Below are 12,966 nucleotides of genomic sequence, written 5' to 3' on the forward strand. Positions count from 1 at the left end.
AAAAAAAAAAAAAAAATTAAACAAATAAGGGAGTGAGGTCAGGTTAGGAACTGAAATCAGAATAGTGTTTATGTGACCAGCTTGTGAGATGGTTAAGAGGGAATAGCTAAAAGCAAAGTGCTTTGTAAAGTGATTAGAAGATGAGGATTGTTTTGACTTTCCGTTTCTTCAGCTTTAAGCACCTTGGAATTAGGATCCTTAGAAAGATGATGAAATTCATTACTCTATGGTAAATGAGAAGTCCTGAGGCTCTCAGTTCCCAGGAAAAGCAAATTCCTAGGCAGTAAGGACAGAGTAAAGGGTAAGAAGCAGCAGAAAACAGCTTAGGGAGAATAATGGCTCCAGACTTTCCTCATCCCCAACTAAGGATTTGTTGTTAGTTGCTTAGAGTTGATTCCTGCTCAGTGACCCCATGTGCGCAGTGCAGAACTCCAACTAAGGACAGAAAGGTACATAACCTTGCTAGGTTTTACATGAGCTTTCGTGAAGACACTGTGAAGACAAAGTCAATTTGCTTTATACAAAGCATATCTGCCCTCAATTATAAAACTAATCACAATATTCTTAATGTTGCTATGGGGTATCTACTAGAAGTCATAGGTGTTCTTTCAAACAATAAAAATGCCGTTTCCTTCTATTTACAACACTAGTCCTAACAGAATTGGTTCTTTGTATAATTCATCTTGCTAATAAGTGTGTGTGTGTTTAAATATTTTTGCGTGTTTCTCTTACTTCTCTAGGCTCTGTGGGAGAAATACCCGGCAATCTGCTACTGTAAAGATCACAGCCAAGAAAACCCTATGGAGGCAGTTCTACTCTGTCATATGGGGTTGCTGTGAGTCGGAATCGACTAGATAGCACCAGAAACAGAGCTAGAAGCAACTGAGTTAAGCTCTCTATATTCAAGAATTCACCATTAAGATTTGAGTATTCATTCATTCATTTATTCAATTATTTATCCATCCTTCAAATGTTTACTGAGGCAATTTCCTGTCAAAGTCCCTCATTAGGCTCTTTGGGGAAACAGAATGAGATCATGTATATGAAAGCTGTTAGCACAATAAATGTGAGCTAAATCATATCAGGCTAGAAAAGCAATGATAGTCTTACTATTAAATAGCTGCATTACAAGGCATGAGTCAGACCTATAAGAGAGGTCCTAAGCAGTGCTGTGCTCATGAAAAACCTGTATGTAGATCAAGAGGCAGCTGTTCGAACAGAATGAGGGGATACTGTGTGATTTAAAGTCAGGAAAGGTGTGTGTCAGGGCTGTATCCTTTCACCATACCTATTCAGTCTGTATGCTAAGCAAATAATCTGAGAAGCTGGACTATATGAAGAAGAATGGGGCATCAGGATTGGAGGAAGGCTCATTAACAACCTGCTTTATGGAGATGATACAACCTTGCTTGCTGAGAGGACTTGAAGCACTTACTGATGAAGATCAAAGACCACAGTATCCAGTATGGATTACACCTCAACATAAAGAAAACAAAAATCCTTACAACTGGACCAATAAGCAATATCATGATAAACAGAGAAAAGATTGAAGTAGTCAAGGATTTCATTTTACTTGCATCTACAATCAATGCCCATGGAAGCAGCAGTAAAGAAACCAAATGATGTACTGCACTGGGCAAATCTGCTGCAGAAGACCTCTTTAAACTGTTGAAAAGCAAAGGTGTCACCTTGAAGACTAAGGTGTGCCTGACCCAAGCCATGGTATTTTCAATTGCCTCATATGCATGCGAAAGCTGGACAATGAGTAAGGAAGACTGAAGAATTGATGCCTTTGAATTGTGGTGTTGGCAAAGAATATTGGATATACCATGGACTGCCAAAAGAACAAACAAATCTGTCTTGGAAGAAGTACAACCAGAATGCTCCTTAGAAGCGAGGATGGCGAGACTGCATCTTACATACTTTGGACATATCAGTCCGCGGAGAAGGACACCATGCTTGGTAAATTACAGCGTCAGCAAAAAAGAGGAAGACCCTCAACAAGATGGATTGACACAGTGGCTGCAACAATGGGCTCAAGCATAACAAGGACTGTGAGGATGGCGCAGAACTGGGCAGTATTTCGTTCTGTAGTGCACAGGGTTGCTGTGAGACAGCACCTAACAACAACAAGAAGCAGCAGTGCTACAGCAGTTATGACAGCAGTGAAGCTTCTTCCTGCTGGAAGTAAAGGAGAAGACTTTAAGGAAGAAGGGTAGGATTTTAAAAAGTAGAATATGGAGATGGTTATACAGCAAGCAAGGCACTTGCAAAAGCTGAGTTGACAAGAAGGTAGAAAGCATTCTGGGAAAATATCATAGATCAGTTTGACTACAGTATCAGATCTGGCCAAATATCTAAAGGGAAGCTCTGCCAATCTACTCTTTTAACAGGGATTATCCCCCCCCGCCCCGTCTTGGTGGTATGAAGTGACTTATTACCGTGTGGACAAAAGGAAGAGTGCTGGCTTGCAGCTGCATGTAACTAAACAGTATTGTGCACATGCTGAGTTTCTATTTATCTTCATATCCTCATAACATAGTAGATGTTCAAAACACTTTTCCCATTAGTTTAAAATAAGCAGGAGGTGGAACTATCTGAATGTATGTAGTACATGCAAACCCAAGTAAAATGAAAGGTATTTGTAGAATTCAATGAAGAATGAATAGAATTTATGAATCTCTGAAGGTGAGGTAGCTAGGTATTTCAAGTAGCAAGTATTTCTCAGTTATTTTAATTACCATATGGAAATAAGCATTAATATTCAAAGACTACATATTTTCAAATCCTTAAAACAAGTTTCTTTCTCTATTAAATATACTCCATGACCAAAGCAAAACTTGCAAACAAATACTTTAAAGTGAAAAAGAACCTTAATTTGAAATTTCCAGTTCTTTTAAGTAATATATGCTAGTGTCATTCCCAATAATGATAACCCAGGAAATCCTTTAAGAAGAGTATAACTTAGAAATTACATGTATAATGCTTCAGCATTAGAGACTGTTGATCTAATGTTCCCTTCTTTACCTCCCATAAGGTTTGTATGGATACTATGCAGTTGACAATTATAATAACTGTACTAAGACGAATCATAGATATTGTCTGTGAGTGAACTGACCTTCCTAGTAAGAGCTTGATTCTGATGAGGCCCAAGCTACACAATCAACCTAAATATAGGTCAACAATTTATCTTTGCCAAAAACAAAACCCTAAAACACAACAAACAAAACCCCAGAACAAACAACAACAAAAACCTCAAAAAAATACAAAACCAAACAAAAAAACTAGTTTTCTTGTTATAGACCCTGGCCAACTATTAGGCAGCTCCATGCCACTGATTTGAAGAGGAGCTGGACTAAAGGTAGAAGGGGCTCTGGATAAATCTATCATGCTCTCTTGGAAAAGACTCTCAAATCATAGCCCTTGCAGAAAATGGGTGAGTAGAATATTAGTATAAAAACAAAGAGAGGTTTTTAAATTGTTATACTACTTAATATGGTATCTGCTTGGGTGGCAGGTAAGGAGATCATAACCGAAACTTTGGAGTTTTATTTCTGTACCAGAACTAATTAGCTAAGAGAATTGAGGCCACATAACATTGCTAGGATCCATTTAACTCATCCATAGAATGAAAAGGCTTGGATTGGATACACTTTTTAAGTTTCTCAGAGTTCTCAATTTAGTTAACCCTTTCACTTCTGGTTAATTCAGTATTTTTTCAATCCTTTGTGAGCACTTAGGACTTTTTTTTAAATTATAATTTTCAATTTTGTATGTATTCTAATTAAACCTTAGGGGAGAAAAACACTAGCATTTGAAATTACCTAGGTCATTGACATCTGACTAAGCAGTGTGTTTTAAAACCTTATTTCTACTCATACAACATTTTATTACTTGGAATTAAAATGCTCATTACGACAATGATTAGTTTTAACATTGAGGTAAATGTTTCAGTGTCTTACCATGTTACTGTGCACCCAAATAACCTCTTTTATAAGAAGTTTCTTTTTCCCCCTCCCTCTGTTTTTGCTAAGATTCCTGTGTTCAACCCTATAAAATGCCAGCATGCATTTTGCGGTTTGGATACTTCAGGAAACAATGTGACAAACCAAGCTAAAGGTTACCTTTCAATCTGTGCATAATAATACAGTAAAACACAAAATGTTAAAAATCAGTTTTACGTCTTTCCTAATATTTATTTTTATTCTCTTATGAAGAAGGATTATAAGTGTGTACTTTGAAAAGTTGAGCAACTTTACTTGGAAATCACTATTCATCAAGGGATTGGAATTCTTTCTATGTTTCTGTTTCAAAGTGTGAGATTAAAAGACTCATGACTTTTTTATCTTCTCTTTGAAGTTTCACATTCTCTAAGAGTCTCAGGAGGTTATAAAAAGTAAGATGGAATTTTACATACTCGGTCTCTGTATTAAGTGACAAACAATTCAATATTAACTGCTGTTCATTTCTAATTTTCACATAATCTTGACCAGAAGTGAGAATATAGAAATTAGAATAAAACTCATGGGCAAGTAATTTAACTTTGTAGATCCTTAGTTACCGTACTTGGAAAAACATCTCTGCCATGTCCTCTTAGGTGAAACCTCAGAAGATTTCAACAGTGTACTAATTAGGGCTTCTTGGACAGATTAATCATAGAGAATTTTTTGGGAAAAATGGCCTCGTCTGTAGGTTGGCTGCGGCACATCTCCATAAAAAGTTGATTGGCCCTTCCTCTGTAGGATGCAGATGGGGAGATGAGGCTTTAAAGGTTTTAACAGAAAAACTACCCTGCGCATACTAATTTGGTATCCAATGTAAATTCATATTTTTTCCCATCAGAGCCTAGATTAAAACACATTTCAGGTTCTCACCCTGGAATAGATTATTATCCTGCTTCTTTCAAAAGTTTAGCTGAGAGTCATAATACCTAAGAATAATCAGGCACTGTCATGCTTGGGAGGCAGTCTAAAGAGCAGAAAAGAGCCTGGGCTCTGGCAACAGACTGCCTGTGTTCAGATCATGGCTCCAGCACTTGCTAGTTCTATGACCTCCTGCACAACTCAACCTCTCTATGCTTTGATTGCCCATCTGTAAAAAGGAAGTAACATTAGCACATACCTCATAAGGTTGTTGTAGGGATTAAATGTGAAATAAATGTAAAGAGCTTAGAATAGTGGTATGCATATAGTAAGCATTCAACGAGTATTAGCCAATAATTATTATCATTAGGGACATGTGAATAACTAAGCTATTCTAGGTATATAAGTATTCTAAATTTAGTTCATATAAGAAGTATGATCATCAGAAAGCTATATACCAGGGTCTTAGTAAGATAGGTCCAAATATAAGCTCACTAATTTTTTCTTTAAGGACATATGCTCAGTTCTTTTTTTTTTTTTTTTTTTTTGAGGACTGATATGATACATTAAAAAACAAACAGAAGAAATGAAAAATAATCCTTCATTTGCTATAAGTGTTTAAGACACTGCCAGTATTGCTTCCTTTTGGAAACAATTTTACTTCCAAGAAAAATCTTCCTCTTTTGAAGAATTAGTCTATTTCTATTAGAAAATGAGAATTACACAAAACAGCACTGCGGTATTTGACAGTTTTTGAGCTATAAAAACAGCAATTTCATATGGTGCAACCTACTCTCATGCCTCCTTTTTTGCCTTGGCTATCAGGAAAATTGGAACTAAATTTAAAGCTTCACCAATTTTAACTACAGTAATACTTTTGATTAGCATACTTGCTTCTTTTTCATCTGTCTTTTGCTTATTTCAATTTTAAGAGTCTGAGGGTAACAGTTTTCTGAAATATTTTAGAAGTAGTGTATACATGGTAACAAAGCATTGTTTTCTACCTATGAAAGTTATTAGAAAGATCAAATAAGATAATGTACACGAATGTATTTTGTAACATAAATTCTAATAAATTTGAAACCATTGACTTTCAATGCACTGAAATTTTCTGGACTTCTTCCTGTAAACTTGTTGTATTCAGACTCCTAAAATATGTAAATCTCAATGTATAGATTCTACAAATTCTCCCTATAAAGTTTAGGATAAGACTCAGAGCTCTTTAATAATCTGGTCCCTACTTAGCTCTCCAGCTTTACCTTCCTCTCACCCATACTGAGATGCTTGTAGTTCCCTGAATCTGTTATCTGCCCTCATGTCTCCATGCCTCTGACCATTCTATGCCCTTGATCTGGAATACTCAACCACACCGTTCTGCCTCAGTAAATCCTCCTTCTATTTCAAGATTCAGCTCAAACATCACTTTAAAATAATGCCTCGGTTAAAACCCTATTTGATCAAAAGTATCTCTCACCTGAACTACTATGTTAGCTTCCCAGTTAAGCGCTTGTCTCTAATCTGTTATTCGCTAGTTCATCAGATAGCCTAAATCAAAGGTCACATGACAGCACCATGATGCTGAGAAATACAAATCTCTTTTGACTCCAAAGTAAGGCCTCAAAACTCCTTGGCATAGAATCGACTTCAATATTAGGTCCAAGACTATCTCATAAAATACAAGAAAAGAGAAAAAATATGATGGAAACGAGGGGAAAAATATTATGTAAACCTACCATTTTCTTTTAAGGGTACTTGGGATGAAGAATTTCCAGAACTATCCATAGTCATTCCTGTGATATAAATTACAATATTAGACATTTTATAAAATGGTCAGATACTAGGTACAGAAATAATTTCTTCTGATAAATAAGGATTAATAAGACATTAAGGCAGCAACAACATTTATTTACGCTAGGAAAAAGAAGTCTTCCCAGGGTGGGCATGTTAACTATTTTTTATGTCCAAGTTAAGCATATAAACTTGTTTTGCAGAATACATTTAAATGCAAATGTATTGCTTCTGACAAATATGAAATGATCAAACAAATGAGTTTTAAAAGCTCATGTTAAAAGAAAATTTAATATTCAATAACAGTGAATAATTTTAATGAAAAATCAAATGCTGAAAACAAATGCCTTTTATGGGTGAGTTGTATTGTTTTGTTTTATTTTGATGAACTGATAAGTCCATGTCTCTTCTACTTCTGATAGGTGATGGATTTCTATGTAGACTAAAGCCTTCCTAGTAAAAATGACTCAAGATTTATAAGGGATTCCACTACAGGCAAACATATTTTGAAGAGTAGCTTCTAAAAGATTGAATCAGTCTCTTTTTAGGCTATTTTTAGCTGATTTTCAACACACATCATTACCTATAGAATGAAATATGCCTTTTACCTGTTTGAAAAAAAATTTTTTTTTAACCGTTTCAACTGAAATTGATGATAATATAATCTCTGGAAAGTTCTGGGAGTCTATATCAATAAAGTAATGTTGCTTTCCATAAATATCTGTCAACAGTAATAGAGCTCTCTTTTAACTTCATTTACTCCATATACCCCCAGTCTAATTATAGGATAAATAATAGTTCTTAATTTTGTGTAATTATGGTTAAATTATCTAACCTTTGGGCATAAGGAGAGAATTAAGTAGTATTATTTAGTAAAACAACAGCAGAAGAGGGTTTCCTTGCCCCCCTGCTGTTTCCTATTTTGAGTTGTAGTCCAGAATTACATGCTTATCTACTCCTCTGAAAGATGGACTCTAGTGTATTTCCCTTTTAAGATGCATAAGGCAACAGGAAACACGCACAACTTCTATATTTAATAATTAATAGGCCTCAGCAAGCTGTGAGAAACATAAACCAACTAAGAATTTTATCTACTAACCATAGCAAATTTCATAAGAATCATAAAATTATCTACATTTTTAGAGAAAATTCCATTTATTTAAGTACCATAAATAAAACTTTCTTTAAAAAATACCAGCAATACTGGAGACCACTCTCATAGGCTTGTAAGGAAAATTCAAAGGAGGGTGATGCAAAGCAATGGTACAAGACTGTCTGCGTTTTCTCACTATGACTGTCATGTCTACCATGAGCAAGACGAAGATAAATAATAGTCTGTGCCACGAAAATATTTTTGATTTGATTTGACATGTTTTAAGCAGCCTAAAACTTTATATTTACAAAAAGTTTTGGCAATAAGGACACAGAACCAAAAATAATTACTTGGTAATTAACATTATCTCGTCCACTTTTCACTATGAGCCCGAGGTATGGGAGAAAGAAGGTAAGCTTGTTTATGCTGACCTATACCATATGCTTGACCAGGGTCTTCAGTGGATGAGTCTGAATCATGTTTCCTCCTTTCAGGACTTCTATTTAAACTTGCAACAGACTTTGAACTAAAGAGGGAAAAGGAAGGTAGGAGGGGGAAGTGTCAATGTAAAAAAAAAAATATCGTGGAAATAATAAAACGTCAAAATAAAAACAAATGTATGAAATGTAGAATTTATAAATATGTAGTAGGGTTAGTTAATAATGTTCTTACTTATTAAGTTTTGTGAATCCTGCCAAAGATTCTGTGTCAGATCTCGCCATCTGGTGAAATGGTTTTGCCACCAACTCCTCAATGGTTTGTGATGGGGATTCCATGTTAACAATGATATTTTTCCGATGAGGATAGAGAGAAGCCTGACTGAGATCATGGTATGATTTACTCATCCCTCTAGGCTTGTCTTCCCAGGAAGCTTTGTCACTCTTCTCTTTTGAACTGTTTTGCAATGGCTGGTAAAGCGACAGCTCTGAGCAGGATAGCCTCTTCAGAATCTCAGCTTGAATTGACAAAGGTCGAACGGCCAGTTTGTTCAGCGTGCTGCTGGCCAGACTGCCAGTGCTGATTGCTCGTCCCATATTAAATCCTCTAATGGACTCTGCTTGGAGATTCAGGCTCCTAAACGAAGCTCTCTCTACAAGGAAACAGGATTGCTTTACATGATGGAAACACTGCAGTATCTTTATGGGAAGAGTTATTTTAATAAAGGAAGTAGAGCATGCAGGTTTTAATCATTCTGATTGCCAGTGTAAGAAGGTAGCTTTCAAAGTTTGGCAATCCAAGATTTTAAAAGAGTTTGAAAGATCCTGGTTTTCATACCATCTCTCCATCCTTTTACCTTTCTCATAGCCACAGCCTCATTTCCTAGTTCGTTTAATAATTCTCTTGGATCGAATAATGGTTGGGGGGTTCAAACTTACTAACCCCAAATTCCCAATTATGGGTTTCAGTTAGAAATGAGAAAGACATTTGACAGAAATTTTCAACCCTAGTAGTGTCTCTGTTAAAATACCAGCAAAACAAGGATGGGAAGAGGGAGAGAAGAAACCGGATGGGCCAACATGGTGAATACATGCCTGAAAAAGAAGCTGTTCAGAGGAGAGTTTTGTCCAGAGAAAGTTTTGATTATTACATTTAAAAAGTTTTAGGTAGATTATGGTGATGGTTGCACAACTCTGTGAATATACTAAAAACCACTGAATGGGTGAATTATACGTTGCATGAATTATATCTCAATAAAGCTTTTACAAAAAAAAAACCTTAGAGCAAATTATTTCTTTTGTTATTTCACACTACTATGCCAATCCCACCTTCCCACCTTATTGACTTCATGATTTAACTGAGACACAGCAGCTACGGAAGAAGCAAATATCACATATCTTTTCTCTCTTTTTGGTTTCTGTTAATTAACACGACCAGGGAGCTGGGGATCTCTTCATGGTTTAATTCCTCTCACTCCTAAACACACATCCAAAGTCTTCTTTTACAGGCTAAATTTAGAGATAAATTATAACAAGTAGTTGGCTATTTTAATTTGTGAGGACCAATGTCATAGCAGTATTAGGACATTTGAGACTATTAACATGAAGCATTGCATTAGAGAATTTTAGAACATCAAAATCCTTTCACGTAAATAAAGGACCAGGAGGACAGAGTTTGTAACAGGGGTTCAAACTGAAACACTTTTTTTGAAATCCAGATAACTTTATTTAAATTGAAAACACATTCTTAAAACTGTATTTAGACATAAGACGCTTTTGTTATAAAAAGCATTAAGAGTATTTCTAGGTAAGGCAGAAGTATTTCTAGGTTAACGAGCAGATTTGACTTTGGACTTCATTCTTTAAACAAATTTTACAGAGTGGAGAAAAAGTAGGTTATTTACGGAAAACAACATATGTACAAGTTTGGTGACAGAAAGACTGAAGTAAATGCTGGCATCTCAGAAGCAGTTTTCAAACAGCTTTGTTTTATTTTCTTGGATTTTAAGTGTGCTTAAGATCCTTCTTCATCCTCTATCTTGGGAGCCAAATAATACTTTAAGTGTCCCATATCAGCAATTTTATACTCTACAACAGGGGGGTACATCTGAATACATACTGAGTGTTACTGTAGCAGACAGTGGAGTTGGTTTTATAAAAGTTCAGGTACCTAAGTGCAGAAGTTAGCTGAACTGGGTCATTCATCTCTATGGTAACAGTCTCCTCCTTTTTATCAACATTACTTGTTTGTGGCAATTTAATGTTTCCATTTTCAAATTCTCCATGTGCAGAAAATTTCACTCCATCTTTTGCACAGGAAATGAAAACAGCATCTCCAAGATGACTGAGATCCCCAGGTGATTCTTATGTATCTCCAGGTGATTCTTATGCTGCTATGTGTAGCAACATAAGAACCCAGAGATCTTGTTAAAATATAGATTCTGATTCAGTATATCTGGAGTGGAAATACAAATTCTCAGCTGGGGTCTGAACTGGAACGAACCAGTTTGAAGCCCTGGCTTGAAATGATTTAGTTGTTCATGCATTAGTGATCCACATTCCAAGCAGGGGTGGATTATCCAAAAGACGAGGTAAACATGGTGTTTATCTTGCTTACCACATCATCTGTAGTGAACAATTCCCCATTTTTTCACATCAAAGATTCTGCTTCTAGGTATGGCTAGCATCTGTCTCCCAACCACACAGTAACTTCCAACAGAATCAAAGCCTTTCTTTAAATTTATAATCTCTGACAGGTGCTGATGATCCAGTAAGAAAGGTAAAGCATGGGCTTACTTGTGCTTACTTATTAATCTGTAGCGAACAATTTCATGTGGGTTTCACCACATCTTTACGGCTGTATTTACATCTTTCTAATGAAACCCATATGAAATTGTTCACTACAGATTAGTAAGTAAGCACAAGTAAGCCCGTGCTTACTTTGCTTAGTGGATCATCAGCACCTGATCCTAAGACATCCCTTTTGGTCCCCTGGAAAGTAGCATTCCTGTGTTGCTCTCTGTAAGCTTGATCACTATGTAAAATATCTGGGAAAACTTCCTTTTAAAATGAAAATGTCAAATGATCACTGACTTAGATCTTTAGATTCTGTTTCATCTATCTTCCAATTCTTAGGAGTATTAATATTTGATATTTCATCTTAGGTATAAACAAGCAGGAAGACATTGAAGATTTTTAATAATCATGCATCAGAAGTCTCAACTAATAATCACGTCTCATTGTCACCAGGAAAATTTAACCATCAATGTTCTTTCTCTGAAATGCAAGTGGACACCAAGTCAAAATACATAGTAAGTAAGATCTTCGTTTAAAATTCTTAAGATCAACTTTAACTTAAAATATGGAGTTTTTATTACAGCAGATAATATTGTTTCTGTTTTCTTTTACTTGGAGAGTGGGCTTTAATCAAAGAAGCGAAGTTGAGTTTCACACAGTTACAATTACTAGCAAATGTCTTTATACTCAATGTATTTCTTCACCCTGAAGGAAACTGTAAATCAAACTTTGGCAGGAATAATGGCAGTCAGTTTAGTTTAGGCTACTTCTGTCTTGTGAACATATCAGGGATTATGCTGTTCAAGTAAATTCATAGCCTACTCATGGGCAGGACTTAAAATATTGCATACACCCATGGGATGGGATCATGAACTGTCCATTTATTTGGTCTATGCTACTGTCTTTCACCTGGAACAGACTCCAGCATGGACCATCAGTATATGAAAGGACATCAAAATGAGCCTACATCCTAAAACCAATGTTTCAAATTTCAACTCAAAGGTTTGCTAGATCCACACTAAGTCGGCAATCCATACTTTCTTATCTGTTTCTGCTATTGTTCACTCCCTTGTACCATTCTGTACTTTCTAGTGTCTTCAACTTAATTTTACGGTGTTTTAAAGAAGGTACTTCATTTGTTTTTGTTATCTCATAGCACCTAGTATGATATCTTATGAATGGTAAGTGATCAATAATGATTATTAATCTTAGTAAAGCTAATTCTATGCAAATTAGTTCTTCAGAAATTTATCAAATAGAAAGAGTACTGGATTAGGAATTAAGAGATTAGGGTTGCAGCCTAGTTGGACCTCTAACTAGCTATGAGGTTTGGTAAAACACTTATCTTCTCTGAACCTGTTTCCTCATTAGTAAAATTTGGGACTTAATGGCCGGTGCGGTGGTTGAGACTGACTGCTGAACAAAAGGCTGGCAGTTCGAATCCACCAGCTGCTCCTTGGAAACCCTATGGGGGTAGTTCTACTCTGTCTTGTAGGATTGCTAGGAGTTGGGACTGACTCATCGGCAATGGGTTTAACGTCCATCTAGCACCGATAGTCTATGACTCTAAAGAAGTAGTGTATGTTTTTCAGCCCATCAGCCTTCTACAGATGACATCAGTTATTTTCACTTGTATAGCACATAGCTGGAGTTCCTTGGTGGTACGAACAGTTAAGTGCTCCACTATTAACCAAAAGGTTGGCAGTACAAACCCACCCAGAGGGTCCTCAGAAAAAAAGGTTGGCAATCCGCTTCTGAAAGGTCACAGCCTTGAAAACCTTATGGACTACAGCTCTACTCTACAACACAGGTGTTCTCCAGGAGTCGGAACTGACTTGATAGCAAATGGTTTGGCTTTTAGTACATAGTTAAGCAGACAGGTAGTTCCTTTTAAGCTGATTTTAAGCAGGAAATAATTCCTTTAAAGGTTAAAAAAAAATCTGGGAAAGGATGTAGATAATATTATCTTATTTAAATTTATAATGCTTTC

At 36.0% G+C, this 12,966-nt stretch overlaps 1 protein-coding gene across 1 annotated transcript in view; it reads right to left on the bottom strand.

Moving 5' to 3' along the window:
• Positions 1–12,966, bottom strand: part of PTPN13 (protein tyrosine phosphatase non-receptor type 13) — a 192,920-nt gene that overhangs the window by 70,007 nt on the left and 109,947 nt on the right. Inside the window, exons 17-19 of the mRNA XM_023725318.1 lie at positions 8,416–8,833; positions 8,175–8,269; positions 6,596–6,652 (exon numbers count right to left, since the gene is read on the bottom strand). Coding sequence (XP_023581086.1) covers positions 6,596–6,652; positions 8,175–8,269; positions 8,416–8,833 — 570 coding nt within the window. The remainder of the gene's footprint in view (positions 1–6,595; positions 6,653–8,174; positions 8,270–8,415; positions 8,834–12,966) is intronic.

This window comes from Trichechus manatus, unplaced genomic scaffold (genome assembly GCF_000243295.1).
Source record: "Trichechus manatus latirostris isolate Lorelei unplaced genomic scaffold, TriManLat1.0 scaffold00296, whole genome shotgun sequence".
Lineage (NCBI taxonomy): Eukaryota > Metazoa > Chordata > Mammalia > Sirenia > Trichechidae > Trichechus > Trichechus manatus.